At 41.8% G+C, this 16,641-nt stretch overlaps 7 protein-coding genes across 7 annotated transcripts; 4 read left to right on the top strand and 3 right to left on the bottom strand.

Moving 5' to 3' along the window:
* Positions 1-146: 146 nt before the first annotated feature.
* On the bottom strand, positions 147-1,663 carry BCR41DRAFT_396863 (hypothetical protein; the record flags this gene model as incomplete). Its single annotated transcript, XM_022028845.1, has 2 exons — positions 147-290; positions 365-1,663. 2 exons carry the CDS (start codon positions 1,661-1,663, stop codon positions 147-149), a joined length of 1,443 nt encoding a protein of 480 aa, XP_021880859.1.
* Positions 1,664-3,651: 1,988 nt separating this feature from the next.
* BCR41DRAFT_354778 (hypothetical protein) lies at positions 3,652-7,042 on the bottom strand. The gene is made up of 3 exons (XM_022024390.1): positions 6,458-7,042; positions 5,291-6,366; positions 3,652-5,194 (listed from the first exon to the last, which is right to left on the bottom strand). Exons 1-3 carry the CDS (start codon positions 6,969-6,971, stop codon positions 3,794-3,796), a joined length of 2,991 nt encoding a protein of 996 aa, XP_021880858.1. The 5' UTR covers positions 6,972-7,042; the 3' UTR covers positions 3,652-3,793.
* Positions 7,043-7,414: 372 nt separating this feature from the next.
* Positions 7,415-8,219, top strand: BCR41DRAFT_371206 (hypothetical protein; the record flags this gene model as incomplete). Its single annotated transcript, XM_022026582.1, has 3 exons — positions 7,415-7,429; positions 7,586-7,682; positions 7,927-8,219. 3 exons carry the CDS (start codon positions 7,415-7,417, stop codon positions 8,217-8,219), a joined length of 405 nt encoding a protein of 134 aa, XP_021880857.1.
* Positions 8,220-9,027: 808 nt separating this feature from the next.
* BCR41DRAFT_354774 (mitochondrial carrier domain-containing protein) lies at positions 9,028-11,330 on the top strand. Its single transcript, XM_022024389.1, has 6 exons — positions 9,028-9,138; positions 9,319-9,605; positions 9,951-10,029; positions 10,290-10,435; positions 10,533-10,596; positions 10,689-11,330. The coding sequence occupies exons 2-6, from the start codon at positions 9,336-9,338 to the stop codon at positions 11,309-11,311; spliced, it is 1,182 nt and encodes a 393-aa protein (XP_021880856.1). The 5' UTR covers positions 9,028-9,138; positions 9,319-9,335; the 3' UTR covers positions 11,312-11,330.
* A 2,088-nt stretch (positions 11,331-13,418) lies between these two features.
* Positions 13,419-14,582, top strand: BCR41DRAFT_86158 (hypothetical protein). Its single transcript, XM_022031047.1, has 2 exons — positions 13,419-13,801; positions 14,331-14,582. The coding sequence occupies exons 1-2, from the start codon at positions 13,508-13,510 to the stop codon at positions 14,436-14,438; spliced, it is 402 nt and encodes a 133-aa protein (XP_021880855.1). The 5' UTR covers positions 13,419-13,507; the 3' UTR covers positions 14,439-14,582.
* Positions 14,583-14,664: 82 nt separating this feature from the next.
* BCR41DRAFT_354770 (S-adenosyl-L-methionine-dependent methyltransferase) lies at positions 14,665-15,542 on the top strand. Its single transcript, XM_022024388.1, has one exon. The coding sequence runs from the start codon at positions 14,726-14,728 to the stop codon at positions 15,536-15,538; it is 813 nt and encodes a 270-aa protein (XP_021880854.1). The 5' UTR covers positions 14,665-14,725; the 3' UTR covers positions 15,539-15,542.
* Positions 15,543-15,738: 196 nt separating this feature from the next.
* BCR41DRAFT_381137 (putative EBP domain protein) lies at positions 15,739-16,609 on the bottom strand. Its single transcript, XM_022027293.1, has 2 exons — positions 16,206-16,609; positions 15,739-16,057 (listed from the first exon to the last, which is right to left on the bottom strand). The coding sequence occupies exons 1-2, from the start codon at positions 16,587-16,589 to the stop codon at positions 15,782-15,784; spliced, it is 660 nt and encodes a 219-aa protein (XP_021880853.1). The 5' UTR covers positions 16,590-16,609; the 3' UTR covers positions 15,739-15,781.
* Between the last annotated feature and the right edge of the window lie 32 nt (positions 16,610-16,641).

Raw genomic sequence — 16,641 nt, 5'->3', positions numbered from 1 at the left:
GCAAGCTATGGCACTGAAAAAGTACAAATATCTTTTTTCTTTTTTTTTTTTGAGGTTATATGTACAGATGGATAAAATGAATGATTACACAAAGTCAAGTGCTGATAAGGTATGCCACATTGGCTATATCCTAGAAATGCAGTGACTCAGTTGGTGAAGCTGCAAAGTACCGGAAGGAAACGTTGCATTCGTCGTTTGTCGTCATCGCAGAACTTGACGTTGTCTCCAAAGAGACGCACCTCGCGTAGTCGAGATCGATCAGCGACGACCTTAAAGCATCGAACCAAGTTCTATAAGAAAATAAAAGTGATTAGATAATTGCGCGATCACAATCAAGATCTTGGTTTCAGCTCATCCTGTTTACCTGGCCATTGCCCTTCACAGGTGCTCGAAGGACTTGAAGACGGTCACAAGAAGTGAGCACACGTTCCAACTCGTCGCATCCCAAAAGATCTCTCCAGCCAAACCAGAGTCGGACCAACTGTGGTCCGAGCTTTGGAAGGACAGTATTGAAAAACAAATCCTTGCTGTGGAAGTCGGTCCAGCGCTCCACATGCAATTCCTGGATCTGACGAGCACGTTCCAAAAAGCTCTGCCAGAACTCAGCAGTGTTATTGTTTCTGGGTGCCGACTTGCCAGTAGATGTCAGCTTGGGGCATAGGGCTAGAGCCTTGAGGATTAACTGCGAGTCAACAACACCCATGTCAAAAAATTTAAGATTCTGAGGTGGATGCTCCAAAACTGCCGATGTATATTCGTCTGGACAGTTGCGAAGGTAAATTGACGTAAGCCTTGGGTTGCGTTCGACCAACTTCTCAAGGGAGGTGGTTGTGATGACCTCAGGACAGATATCGAGGTTGATCAAAGAGCAGCAGTACTGGGCCAGAACCCGTGTAAAATCATAAGCGGGCTGGGCGTGCAAGGCATGATGCAAATGAAGGCTAGTCAGTTGGACCAAGTTAGGAGCCAGCATAACGCTTGTCTTGAGGTCTGGTGGCGCCACAAACGAAATACTAAGGTCTGTAAGGTGTCGCGAGATCGTTCTAATATTTGTCCAGTCAGCGCGTGTGGTGACTAGCTTCTGGAGGCGGGTGCATGCGCTGATGCAGTTCAAAGCAGCATCTGCATAGGCAGCGTCATCCTTATCGGTCGAATTGATGGACACACTAGTCAGGTCAAGTTCATGGATATGTGACATACCCTTTGCAATGGTCGGGTTAAACGAACGGAAAGCTTCAGCTTCGAATGGCTCCATCAAATGGCCTTGCTCGCCTGAACGAAAGCACAGAGCAAGGGAGGAAAGACGTGGGCAATATTCAAACAGCCTATCGAGCGAAGGGTAAATGTCCCAGAGCTCGACTTTGCAGCGAGAAAGCGAGCGCACATAGATACCACGATTGGTGGTGCTTAGAGTGCGGACAAATGCATTTATCTTTGCCTCGGATCCTCGGCCATGACGAATGTAAGGAGCACGATAAAGAAAGACATTCGCATCAAAGAACCATGTCCAGTTGACCAAGGTACAGGCACGCAATGTGGATTGGACCAGCTGTGGGCAAAGGTCAGCTTGAGCTTCAAGACAAGCAAGAATCTCGAAGACGATTTCGGGCAAAGCAAGTGCACGTTTTGTAGCACTTGCCTCTTGTGACTGCATCAAAGTCATACTAAGTTTTTTTTCATGCAAAAAAATTACGTCTGAGTTTAATGCAGGATCGAGCAAGGCTTGCCTCTTTGGGCGAATGTTCCTCGTGACACTACACAAATATGAACGAACCCATTTTTACCTGGTATCGGCTAGAGCCAAATTCGTCGGCGATGTTTCGTTTGATTTCACAACAGGAAAAATACGAAATAAAACTGACGAAACCGATAGAGATCCAAAAAAACGATAAAAAGGGGGATGAGGAGGCCTTTTGTGGGCTGTCGCTTTGTTCAAAATTTGGTAAAAGTGGTAAGGTAGAACAAATGGGCGAAAGGGTATCAATCACTCGGAGAAAAGGTAGAGTGAAATATTTGAATTGACTACGTTTGGAGAATGTTCAGAAGCTAGTGGGAGGACTTGGTTGTGTTTATGGAGAGATTCTGTAACAAACTCCAAACTCACTGGCAGAGCATTTTTGAAACTTTGGAAAGATGATGGAGGTAGATGGAGGGTCAATAAAGGCAACAACGCGGCCACTTTTTCGAGGAAGGAGAAAAAAAAAAAAAAAAAAAAAGCTGTCGTAGGATGGATAGATTAAGACCAACACTAAGGGAGACGACAAGCAATCCTAAACGAGTATCTTGAGTATCTTGGGTATCTCAAATGTTAAGACCAACTTGAAGAGCCGAATACAAAGCTGTCAAGGAATCAAGGAGTTTTCTTGCGGACGACTGTAGGACAGTATGAAAAGAGAGTGCAAATAGTGCAGATGGGGATGGGGCTAAGGAGAGGCGAGGAGTGGATTAAAGATTATCAAAAGAGAAGAAAAAAGGTGAAGAATAAAAAAGAAAGATGAGAGTGTCCCAGGCGACGCCTTTTTATGCATTGCTTGGTCGTATGTTTCGGTTGTCGCGTGTGGTGTGTACATGAGAAAAAAAAAACTTGCCAAAAATGTGGGGTAGAAATTGTATTTCGCCAAAAGCAAAATGAATTGCTTGGCTTGTCCATCACACACCCCTTATTCAGATAACCTTTTCTTTTAACACTAAACAGTCAGATATGTTTGAGACATGGATGGCAAGCCTATAAGAATAACCCTTCAAAGTGTTCAAGAAAATGAAATAAAAAAAGGCTGCTATTTGAAAACAGTAATCAAAACATCAAGGCAGGATATTTCTTTTTTCCACAATCCAATGAATGGTATTGCATTTATACGAGCGACCGGTTAATTTAAGCTCTTGGCACACACTTTCTTAATGTCTGTATCACTGATGTTGAGGAATGGAGATAGGATAGGAGAGAAGGAATGAAGGAGAAAGAGAGATGGAAAGAGCAATCGTAAACCGGGCAATTGGAAGAGGCAGGCAAGAAAAGGAGGCCACAAGCAACGCAAAGGGTGTCTTCAAACACATCCCTTTTGGTGTCGTGCACCAAACCGAAGGGCAGCAAAACATAATTGTGATATGTTTTTTTTCTCACATTTTTCCACTGGCATATGTCATGAAATCCCCCTTCGTTAGCTTCTCTTTTGTGATGAAAGGAGTAACAACACCACAAGCGGGTACATACAAACGGTAGATGCTTGAATATGCCGGACGCTGCATAATATTTAATATGCAACTCCACTTTTTTTTTTTCCCATTCGCAGACCAGACCAATAGACTAGACCAGACTAAGATGATGCGAATGGTGTATCGATATTGTGTGTTCGTTTAGAATATTTTCCAATTGGGGTCTGTGCCCTTCCATTTTGTCACCTGTCAAATTTGTACGACCAATGCAAAAAACAAGAAAAAGAGCCAGGACAGAAACAGGCGTACATAAACCATCGGTTTCGAACCTCGAGTTAGGTGAGTCGATGCGGCTCTCACGCTCCAAACATGCCAAATAATTGATTTCCTTGGTATTACCTTTTGCGTTCATCAATTTTTCAAAAAAAAAAAAAAGAATATATTGCTTTTTTTTTTTTTTTTTTTTTTTTTTTTTTTTTTTACAAAGTAAAAGATATAGTGATACAATGCGCCCATCCGAACTGTGATCAGATGAAGTAATTGTCCCTTTCGCGATATTCGAGAACGCATTTGACCAAAAAAGGAATTCCTTGAACTCCGATACCATCCGACAAGCATCGCATTTTTGAATAATCTAAAATTATGGAAGTGGCTGGATAACAACTTGTAAGTCCTGCTGGTCACGGCTTGGGTGTTTCGCTACTTGTCCAAGGTCCTGTTGCTGACGCACTATCGTTTCATTTTTAAATAACGTTCCTGTACCGGCAACGTTACCTAAAGGAACTGTAACATTGGCAAACACGCGTGGGTCTCCCATCTGCCGTGCCAATATCACTTTCTCTTGCATTGACATAATACTCTCCTTCATCATCAATCTGTTGAGATACAGTTGTTCTCGTTGGCGTTCAAGATCTTTCTTCTCAGTGTCAAGTATTGTTTCCAGCTCTTCAAACTGCTGAAGTTTAAGCTCCAATTTCTTGAGCTGCATCTCAACTACAACAGTTACCAACCTCTGGATTTCGCGTTCTTCGTAATCCGCCAGTGCTTTTGCTTTCGCCGCAGCAGAGCCTAATGCTGCTGCTGCAGCCTTCTCCAGTATCGAGTGCGGTATACCTTCAATATCGTTTGCTTTGGCCTCTTTCAAACTAGCATTTGTGTCCGACATATCAATGTCTTCTTTTGAGCGGTCAGTATTAGTGTCCTCCTCTCTTGATGACTTGTCCATGTCCATGGAGCTTTCAGGAATCGCTTGAGTAGCTTCATATTCAGTCAAAGTTTTCACATCATTCTTTGCTAATGCAAGGGTCTTCAAAGCACTCTGTGCTGCTGCTACAGCTACTCCAGGGTTAACGACACTTGCGAGGAAGGCAACCACACTCATAACAGGATTCTCAGATTCGCTGAACGGTAGCTTTTGAGAGCGACGTGATCCCAGCTGATCCTGCGCAGGACTCTCCAAATAAGGGTCTTCAATAGGCAGCTGTAAAAAGTGCAAGATACATTGCTCACGACCTCGAGTCCCAACATGGTCTGCAATAATGTTCCAATCTTCACCGTACATCTCCAAGCCTTCTAATAAAAGTAAGGTTTCCTGATCTGTCCATGGCTCATCTGCTGAATGATGTTGTGACTGGAATCTGATAAAGTCACCTGAAGCCATAGTGGAAGGAAATCGACCTTGTGTGAAACAGTTGGAGCAGAGCTCAAAATTTTTGGTTTTGATACTATGGTATCGATTCTTGCTACAGTCTACACCGCAGGTGAAGCAGTTGAACCGATGCTTTTTTTCTGCATTTTCATCATTATCTTTTGAGCTTAGCTCCGGTCTGCTAGTGTAAATGTTGCGGCGAAGAGCTAAATTTGGATCCAGTTTAGTCGTCCCTGTATGTTCATTATTTGATTTAATATCCACTGTTTCTGCTGTTTCTGAAGGCATAACCCTAGACTGAAATGGCTGTAAGCCTTTTGGTGTGTCGGCAGCGATGCGGAAGTGACCAGTGAAGGAAGGTCCAACTGTCGAAGGACGGGTATCGGGATCAGTCTAGAGACGATAAAAAGAATGGGTAAGCCACGATATGTCTTCCTGCTGCCCCCCTTTTTTTTCATTTGAGATAAAAGTAATAGTTGCTGTTAATACCTGGTAATTGATCAACCCCCACTGCTCCAAAAACGCATGTACTCTGATAATTGCGCAAACATCACCAGCCAGATTTCTTCTACAAGCAGTGACAGTCAGGTATTCTGAGGGGTTCAAGCGGTACGTATTCACCATGAAATCTCGATAATCCTTATAAACCGTTGGTGTCTTACTCCTGTTTTTGAAATTGAAGAACTCCGGTAATGACTTTTGTTCGATCTCATGGATCTTAGAAAGCGAGAACCAGGCAGCATAGGAAGGAATGATGACTTCTTGAGATTGTGGCGAGAGATATTGACGAGCTTCTTCCTCGAGTCGCGAACGCTCCGCATCCACTTGATTTGCATTCCCAACATCCTCGGTAGCCCCACCTCCCTCTACTATAGCAGGATTTGCTTCACCTTTATCCTCTTTCCCCATTTGATCTAAATCCATCTGCAAGCTCACTGTCTCAACAGCCTCAGCATTCTTTGGGGAAACTGAGCGAGATGGCAGGATATTCTCATCTATTGTAGGGATATTAGCTAAATCGCCCCCAATGATAGGTTCATACTCATTCTTTTTTGATCCACGTCCTCGGGGCGCATTCTCTTCCAAGGAGACAACTTGAAGCCCTGGGTAATCGGGTTGGAGATCCAAAGGTGTCACTGACGAGCTCCGTTTCAACCTCTTGGGGTTTGGTTCAGTTTTATCAGAATTGTCGCGTTTGCTGCCGAAACGTTGATTAGATGGCGCAGGCGAGCTTGCAGTTGATTCTTGGTCACTTGCCTGATCTGAAGATGGCTCGTAGTCCTCTTCATTCATCCATTCATTGTACTTTTCACTGTCTCTGATCCACCTAGCAGAAATGTTCCAAGCACCAGTGTGTTCCGGTGCGGGCTCCGGGTCCATAAATTCGCTTGATGTTTCGAGCAACCATTCGTCGTATGAGTCAGGATAATACCAGTAATGAACCAGAACCTTGCCATCCTTCTTTTCTAGCGTGCGAAGCCACTCTTCGCCTTCGGGACTTTCCAGTTCCTCTGATGAGTGATGAATAATATGCGTTGCCTGGTCAAGATCTGATGTTATGGTTCCTATTGATCCATGCAGCTGTCCGTAAGATTATGTTTGATATTGACCAGTGCCATATTTGAATATATTACTTGCTAAAAGACTTGTACATACCTCCTAATCGCTCAACCGATGACTCAAGTTTCTCTCGCTCTTCTTCACTAATCGAATCATCAAACGCAACTACAGGATTCTTAATGACGCCTTGAGAAATAAGTTCCTGGCGAATATGTGCGATTAACTCCAAATTTTGACTTCTTCTGGCTGCGCTAGAGAGATCCCAACGACGCCAGCCTTGTGCAAAGCGATACTCGTATGCGGCTCTTAATGCCTTGTATATTGCTGAAGATCCATTGATGACGTCACATCGAAAAACTTTTGCAGGAATCCTTGCTGAGGCTGATGGCAATAAGTGCGCATTATTGGTGCCAAGGACATCTTCCTGAAATTGCTGGAGGGCATGAGTAAAATTTGACAATTCCCTCGCAGTCAGCAATACGTCCGATCCCGGATGCCTCTTGTTTAGCTCTCGTACAAGTTCGTCCTTGATGCGCTCAAACTGAGCAATAGTATCTGGTGATTCATAGAAACGGGCATCTGCGCCGCCTGATTTGCGACGTGCAGCCATTTGTAAAAGTTGGATCCTGTCACAATCCAAATCAATAAGTTAACTCGGTGGTCAAAACAAAAGAGTGTCCATGACAATTGCGGCTTGGGGCTAGCATGAGGGCTATTTCCTGTAAACTCCACCAATGAAATAACAAATCACTATTGCCTTCATTATTTCCTTTCCTCATGTGACGTAGTTTCAGATACAAATCTACGGATGCCAAGGTTTTTTTTTTTTTTTTTTTTCCCTTTTGCCCATCACCTCTTTTCGTTCTCCACATTAATCAGCAATTTCACGCAGCCATGTCACTTCCCCCTCCTCCCCCTCCTCTTCCACCAGGTATACTATTCAAAAGCTTATTATAGCGGGCTGTATTAGCCTGGATGCTTCAATTGATAAAAGTCTGATTCAATATTTCGAAAATCGACTCACTCTACTCATTACTACATTTATAGTGGATAATGCTGCTCCTCCAAGTAGTACACATACCACAGTTTATGTCGGGCACCTGAGTCCAAGAACCGAGCGTAGAGATGTTGAGGAACTGGTATGATTTTAAAAAAAGGACTATAGAATTGGGGCTGCTTGATAAATTAAATTTTACTAATTTTATTCACATATCTATTCATCAGTTTGAAAAATACGGCCGTGTGTTGTCTGTGGAGTTAAAGCATGGAGGCTTTGCTTTTGTCGAATATGAAGATCCTCGTGATGCTGATGATGCTGTGGGTAAGTTGAATGGATATGAGCTCGATGGAAACAGGATTTCAGTGGAGTGGTCAAGACGCTCTGGCGGTCCTGGAAGTGGATGCTTCTTATGTAATCAAACTGGACACTGGGCGAGAGAATGTCCAGAAGCGAGCGAGAAGGGTATGGATGTCAAATCCGGGAAGTGCTTCAAATGTGGCGAACCCGGCCATTTGGCACGCTTTTGCCGAGGCCCTAGCTCTAGGCGATATGGGCCTTCATACAGTGATTATCGCCGAGGGCCTCCCCCGCCTCCTCGCTACGGCCGAGGGCGCTCTCCAGGACCGTATGGAAGGGACCCATATGACTATGGATATCGTGGACGTGGCTATTCGAGATCACCCGACCGGGGGTACGGCTATCGCCCTCGCTCCCCTTATCATTCTGGAGGCTATCGTGGCCGATCTCCCTCGCCTTATTACCGTGATAGCGGACGGGGTCGTTCGCCGAGCCCATATGGGTAAGTTACCTTTACATTATAGCCATTTGACTATTCCTGATCAGGCTCCATTGATTTGATTTTTCTTTGAGCATTCGAATGCAAGAAAATCTTCCCCTCTTCCTTCCTGCTCGTTTTCTGCCACTGTGACCTCAAGATATGATATATGAAAACGGCGACATGTGGGTACTACAACTCCTTTGATAGTTAAGGATTGAGTTGTTTCAGAGTCCATATTCTTTTATTTATTTACTACTTTTGGGATGCATTGGAGGGCTATCCTATACAGAGCTGGAGCGGGATCGGGAGGGCAGTATTTGACCTAATTGCACTTGGGATTCAATGCTTCGCGAGATGAAACCTTGGTCAGAGGCGTCTCATGCAATTTCCAATTAAGAAGAACCTGCGCAGAAGATCAATCAGCATTGACGGATTTTTTTTTTTTTCGGGAACCGACGTTCTGTTCTCCTTTTTTTTTTCTTTTTTTTTTTCTGTATATGTTCCTGTTGACACAAACCATCAGTCGTGGAGCGCCACCACCACCACCACCCCAGAGACGTGTCTAGGAATCATAGAAGCCGTGCCGACCATCAAGGGAACCTGGGTGAGAAACGCACACTTTTAGTAGAGTGAACTAGCAATCAGGATCAGGAGTTGATTAGAAGTAGCTCTTTTTATATATAATTATTCCCATCAAATTTATTTGCCTTGCGACGATTTTTTAAGCCGCAAGGCAGATGCAATAAAGCAAAGCGGAATTATATTTTACATGAGTGACAGAGTCACTTTTGGTTAATTCGTTGTTTCTTAAGGGTTTGAAGCATGCATGTGAAAGTTTCTTTACAACGGACATCTGTCGCTCGGGTTTCTTTTTTATTTCTCCATTCACAATCATTTTAATAATTATATTTTTTATGCATTGTACAACGACTTTTGCCCATCGTTGACTGATTAGAGCTTCATTAAAGATAAAATAGCCTCTAGGGCTCCGCCTGTCTTGTATGATTATTCATATTTATCGCAATATTTGACTCCACATTCAGCATACGTTACATGCACCAATCTAGTCCCATTTCCTTTTCTTTCTTCCCCTTTTTAATCAACGATCCCACTTGATCCTGTAAAGCTTGACATTTAACCATTAAAGTCTATACTTTATTTTATTCTATTCCTTTTCAGTCTCCTTCATCTCTTTGATGGCTACGATCTCCTCTGCCGGTTCTGACTCGGCCTTGGGTAGACTTCAAACCAACCAGCAGAACAACGGCCAACTCCAGCACACTACTAGTAGCCATAACGGGAATCAATTAAGCTCCTCCACGTCTTCATTGGCGTCTCCTGAAGCCGAATCTGCTGGAATTACTTATCGTACCGAGAACAAACAGCCGAGAGTAACTGTTAGAGAAACAAAGTCACTCGATTATGTCGCACGGACAATGCTTGCAGGAGGAATCGCTGGTACAGCCGTAAGTAACAATAGAACGTAAAGACTTAGGCATGAACAAAAAAAGAAGAACCAACTGTATCGGCTCACATGCTCTTGACTAGTATAAAGTCAGCAATAAGCCATCATCATTGATCTTGACAAGGATAGGTAGAACTATTGGGAACAAATGATGGAGATTTGTTCAACTTTAACAAACACAATATATCTACTTAACGAGCGGCGAGTAACATATATAAAAGCACCACTTCGAGTACAATACTCCTACGCATTGCTTCAATGTCTATGCTGATCAGCCACCAAATGTGAATTAGCAGAGCCTTTAAATTTTTTTTTTATTCCTCCCACGGTCATAATGTGTTTCTAGGCCAAAACAGCTATTGCTCCTCTAGATCGAGTCAAAATCTTATTCCAAGCAAGCAACCCTCAATTTGAAAAATATGCAGGTAAGACATTTTGATAATTTTAGTGAGTATAAAGGCCGTTAATAACAACAAACTTTCCCAGTCTAGCAGTAATTTTGATTAATGAAAAGAGGGAAAAAAAAAAAAAAAAAAAAACGATTGGTCATGTTGAGCTAACTATGCTACGAATGCACCGAGTTCTTGACAGAACAGTGAGGTTGTACAGTGCTTCAGAGATGTATCATAACTTGTCAATTTAAATTTTATGCTGAGTATATTGTCATTTTTAATCAACGCTATAGGGACTTGGACGGGTGTATTCAAAGCCGCAAGGGATATTCAGAGGTCAGGAGGTGTTCGCGGATTATTCCAGGGTAATTTGGCAACTGTCTTCAGGATCTTTCCCTATGCCGCGATCAAGTTTATGGCGTATGAGCAATACCGCAGTGTGAGTATATGAATTTTTGCCAGCTGATTCCAAGTAAATAAAAATGCAATGTCCACTAAAATTTTTGCTTTCTTTATGGAATGTTGAATACTATTAGCTTCTAATGCCAACAAGAAGGGATGAAACGCCTTACAAGAAATTGCTGGCGGGATCTTTGGCTGGTAATGAAAACGCATATATGGTTATATGGCTTTCTTTCTTTGATAGTTTTTGCTTTTTAGTTTTAACATTCATGTATTTTTGTCTGCCATAGGTGTCACATCTGTATTTTTCACATATCCATTAGATTTGATCAGAGTACGCCTTGCATATGAAACTAAGGCTACACCCTACACAGCACTTGTGAACAAGATTTATAATGAGCCTGCTGGACGCCACCGCTCAGCTCATATGAGATGGTTACCAGCGCTGAAAGTCTCAAACTTCTACCGGGGGTTTCTCTGTACTGTAGCAGGGATGATCCCATACGCAGGAGTATCTTTCTTTACACACGATGTGGCTCAAGAGTTTTGTCGTGAATACTTGCCCTGGACACTCAAACCAACACAGAACCGGGGCTTGCCCGACAAGAATGGCGACTATGCACGCCCTGAACTACGGACTATAGCTGAGCTTGCGTGCGGAGGTCTTGCAGGGGCGATTTCACAGACGGCGTCATATCCATTAGAAGTAGTCAGACGTAAGATGCAGGTTGCGGGAGCACTGGATCCCAAAGAATTTATAGGCATGTGGGAGACAGCGAAACGATTGTATATAGCTAAAGGAGTGCGTGGATTCTTCGTGGGACTAAGTATTGGATATCTCAAGGTTACACCAATGGTTGCGATCTCGTTCACAGTGTACGAGAGGATGAAGAAGGTGCTGGAGATCAATTAGGCATTTTTGTACATTGTTGATAGAATGATAGAATATAATACATATGATTGACTATGAATACCATATTATATATAGAATATATCATCTTTGCAAATGTTGGTGAATCCGCCTTGTTGATCGAAGGGAATATGTTTATCCTCTATACCTTTCTACATCCTCTAATGGTGGGAATCCTTATCCTTATGGAGACTCGTGTAAAGGTTGTTAACTCCGATGGTAAAACATTTATCAGGTTGCACCGAAATGCAGTTCAACCAGAACCTGGAGCCTGTGCAAGGAAAGTTAATATTATTTAATTTTCATGTCCATATGTCCACATGTCTACATCTTAGGGGCCGTGGCTGCGTATCCACGTTGCCGACCCTTTCCATCTTGATCTTTATGCGACTGAGCATGTAAAAACCAGGAGCAAGCAAGCGAAAGCGGCGGCCGTATTTAGAAAGAAAAAAAAAAAACGTCTCAGCTCAGAATGACCACCGACTGAGTTTCTTAAAGAACAGGGAAAGGAAAAAAAAAAAAAAAAAAATGACGCTTGCCTCATTTCCTTTTGCGCTTATACATTTGAACCTTATCAAAGAATGTGCAAAGTGCACCGGAGTGTACATGGATTTGTTCTGCTTAAAAAGCACAAACGGATCAACAGACTCAGTTTAACTCAGCTTTAAACCGCTCAGGAATGAAGTTTAAAACGTTCATCAGACCATGTAGCATTTGATAAAATGAGGAAGAGATCCCCAAATGTTTGCAAAGAGATGAAAGTCCATTTATCTCCATGTGAACTATACCAACATGGCGTGGTTTATGAAACAAAAGCTTGGGAGAATGTCCAATTCAGTAGCAGTCATGACAATGACTGCAACAAGAGCAACAACGACAAAAAGATTTCTGTCAGATCGATAGGATTCCGCAGGCGCTTTTTATTTATCTTTATTGTATTGTATATTTTTATTTTATTTTTATTTCATTGTCATTCAAAGCACTCTCATTAGGCACATCTGGGATTGAAGGCGTCAAACCTACACGTCTGAATAATGAGCATATTAGAGTGAATGATTCCGCTCATCATTTCACATTTTTGCTGCATTCTGCACAGTCCTTCTCATCATCTTGTTGGGCAAAGACTTTTTTATATTGCGTTGGTTTGCATTATTTCTTCCTCAAACATGTCCGCCTACCCTACTGCTATGCTTTTTTTTTTTTTTTTTTTTTTTACAGGGCTACAAGGATGGAGTACAATACGCTGTATGAGAAGAAAAGAAAGAAAAAAGACACTTTTTGTTGATCCAGGAGCTCGACAAGGCGAGGCTGGTTTTTTACGTAGCAGAAGTGGACAAGATCAACGAAGGTGGACAGTACAACAAATGTAATTGTATCAGCTGAATGAAACCATTTTCGATTAAAAGTACGATAGTTGGGCGGAAGAGAGAGACTGAACGGTATTCTTCCAATCGGATGTTATTACTTTCTTTTCTTTTTTTTTTTTTTTGTCATAAACGGGATATTGATGATCATGATTATAATGAGGGATACATGAGGATATAAAGCAAAGACTGATCCAATCTATTGGCTTTCAATTTTCAGTTTTGCGCATATTCTGCTGCGTAGTCATGTATCGAGTGACAAATCAATTAAATAAGTACTCAATGTAAACTATGATATATACCATGAGAGGAAGATCTCCTTGAACCCTTTTTGCTGTACCATTCTACTTGTAGTCCAACCCCGGTCAGATGGACAAGCAAAACAGGGACAACCCGTATATCTTCCTTAGACTAAGGAGCAAATGAATCGATTGAGATTGGTTTCAAGGCAAAGGGATCTTTATGAATATAACATCATTGTGATTGTGAGTGAATTATGTAGAGCGATTGAATACTGAATTACGGAAGTTAATATATCCCTATCATGATCGTTGGAGTGCATGGAGAAAAAAAAATCATGTCATGTCATGCCACACAAACACCTCTCGATATGCACCTGAATCAATATCAATTCATAATGCGCAATTGAGGCCCTAAAAAATATAAAAATGGCCAGGTTATTCCCTTCTATTTCTCCTCTTTCATTCTAATTTTGCCTGCTATTGGATACTTTTTTTTTTTTTTTTCTTCAACATCAAACGTTTTTTTCCCTTCCACTTTCAAATTTTTCAACCTTGCACATCTGATAGATCAAATTTAAAAAAGGGCGATCACAATGGCTCCTGCAAGAACATCCAGTGCTTTAATCACTCAGCATAACTTCGAGGATCTAGCCTTGTCCAAGACCCTGCATGGCCAAAGCTGGAATGAGGACCATCATCAAGATTCCTTCATTTCCAAGCTGAAGAACAAGGATCGCGAGTTTACTCCCACAGTCGTTGATAACTATCTAGACAACTGGAAGGAAACCAAACCCGAGAATGAGACTGAGGAGGCCAAGGTTGAACGACAGAATGCTTACAAGGCTGTCGCAAACTCTTTTTATGACCTTGCCACGGATTTCTATGAGGTAAATGGATAGATACAAGAAAAAAAAAAACCTATATACATATAACTTGGTTAGAAGGCTACGATATTTAGCAGAAGGATTTCTTCAGATGTATATAACGCTGTTACAATAATTGCAGACATCAGCGATCGTCGTTGCTACAGCAGAACGCTCCACAAATTTACCCACACCTTCTGCATTATAAACGCCCTGCTTCTAGCAGCGTGAGGAATATTGGGGGGAGTGAAGATTTTTGAAAAACATCTTGAATAGCAGGTTCACTGGTGAGTTGAAGTATAGTGGGTAATAGTAAAGCAAAAGAAGTATATCGTATTCGCCATCTTCTTTTTGCCTTGTCCTACCCTTTTTTTTTTTTTTTTTTTTTTTTTTGTTGCCTCGCGATTCCTTGATAAGTCTAAAATCCTTCGATGACGGTCCGAGTCAATTACAATGCTGTATTGGGGGATGTTGGAATTTCGAAAAAAAAAGTGGTTAAAGCATCAAAGACTCCAGTATGGCTCAAAGTCCCTACTTCTTCATCTGATTTTAGGCGCAATTCGGTAACACATACTCCTTGTTGTGTACTCACAATTCATTTTCCGCAGCACAATTTACATATCTTTGGGCGTTGTTTATCATGAATGATTTCATCAACTAAAAGGCTGGAGGGTTTCTTGTTGGCCTGATTTTTGTAGGCGCATCATTCCGGATTGCGGAGTGACTGTCATAAAAACGCGTCAATTGCTGAACAGAAAATAACATACAACTGTTTGGTTGTTTACATCAATTATAAAAATTAGAATATTTACAAACATTTATATTTTTATCTTTATAATCATATTAACATCTCTTTATATATTATATATGTACTTGTCAACTTAGTACGCATGGGGTACTTCTTTCCATTTTTGCAGATTCCGTCCGCGCGAACCCTTTCAACAGGCTATGGCTCGACATGAACATTACCTTGCTGCCAATATGGGCATCCAGCCTCATCACAAGGTGCTTGATATTGGCTGTGGCGTAGGCGGTCCTGCTCGTGAGATTGGTCACTTCACGGGTGCCCATATCACTGGCCTCAACAACAATGACTACCAAATCAATCGTGCAAAGCGTTACGCAGTGACCTATGGACTCGAGCATAAATCAGATTTTATCAAGGGTGACTTTATGAATATGCCCGTTGAGGATAGCTCGTTTGATGCTTGCTATGCTATCGAGGCTACAGTTCACGCTTCGTCTTTAGAAGGTGTCTATGGCGAGGCCTACAGGGTCCTCAAACCTGGCGGAGTCTTTGGCTGTTATGAATGGGTCATGACAGATAAATATGACCCTACCAATCCCGAACACCTTCGTATCGTCCGTGGACTCGAGGTCGGAAACGGCGTTGCAAAAATGATGACCGTCAAGGATTGCCTCAAGGCTCTTGAAACAGTAGGCTTCACGATTGAGAAGAATATGGATATGGGTGCAACAGACGACAAAATCAAGTGGTATTATCCTTTGCAGGGTGATATTCGACAGGCCAATGCCTTTTGGGATTACTTGACAGTCCTCCGCACAACGACCGCCGGACGTGCCACGACCACATATATGGTCAAGACCCTCGAAAAACTTGGCTTGATTGCTCCTGGTAGTGCAAAGGTCTCAAGTATTCTCCAAACGGCTGCTGATTCTGTCCTTGAAGGGGCTTTGCTTGGCATTTTTACGCCAATGTACTTTTTCGTCGCCCGCAAACCTCTTACCGCCTTGGAGTGAAAAAAAAAAAAAAAAAAAAAAAAAAAAAATACTAATTCCCACTTTAACCTTCTTTTATCATAATGTTCGCTATCTTTCGATAAGAAGCAAAAAGAAACACTCGCTCATGCCTTTTCATCTAATTCTCATTCCATTATCATTGTTATACTTGACAATGTTTCATTCAAAGATAAAATAATAATAATAGTTTTAATGGTAATAAAAATCCTATGAAATGTTGGATATTAATCATTACAAAAGAAATCATAATTGTGCCATGGCATTATATAACGTCTTGATTGAGTTTTTGATGAGGATAACGGGCGCAACCATCCAAAAGGCATTGAAAAACCAAAAGTAAAAATAGTAATAGTATGGTTCTGGGCGGCATTCGGGTGAGCCTTCTACAATGGATGTAAAATAATAGAGTGTGCAACTGTAGACTTGACCCAACGAGAGTATCAATTGACCAATATGCCGTGATGGCAAATTATGATACGTTGACCATGCATTAAAAAGCGCTAATGGACCCCAGATTATCTTTGATCGACAGGAATAAACATTCCCCCATCCCATAAGAAAGAAAAAAAAGAGAATAAGAGCATGAGTTAGTTGAGCATTTTTTTTTTTTTTTTTTTTCACTTTGGATGTCAACTTATGATCCTCTTTGTTTTTATTCAGCTCATACAATGGTTACAAGTTCAGCAATGAGAACAAACGTATCACTTGAGAGGTAACGCGAATCACTCAACGCGTATTCCTTCCACACTTGAGCCACTGGGCTGTTATCACCTGCTAACGTTTTATGATAGAGCCCAAAATAACCTTCAAAGAAAATATGAAGGAAGACGCATAGGATAAACCAAAAAAACGCCAAGCGATCCCCTATACTACTGAGACACGAATGCCGCTTTGGATATCCAAGAGCAATGGTGACAAGAGTGATAAAGATGAATGTGATCGACACATATGATAGTGTCAAAAAGACCGAATTCGTGTTTGGAACATAGTGATCGAGCACCAAATTCTCTGGAAAGTATGGATGGGGTGTTCTAATGGACTCCATTGTCATGATGAGAATGAAGGCGGAGATGGTTAATAATTGCAAAAAAAAAAAAAAAAAA

This window comes from Lobosporangium transversale, assembly GCF_002105155.1.
Source record: "Lobosporangium transversale strain NRRL 3116 chromosome Unknown BCR41scaffold_21, whole genome shotgun sequence".
Classification (NCBI taxonomy): domain Eukaryota; kingdom Fungi; phylum Mortierellomycota; class Mortierellomycetes; order Mortierellales; family Mortierellaceae; genus Lobosporangium; species Lobosporangium transversale.
This window is presented reverse-complemented; position numbering and strand designations above follow the sequence as displayed.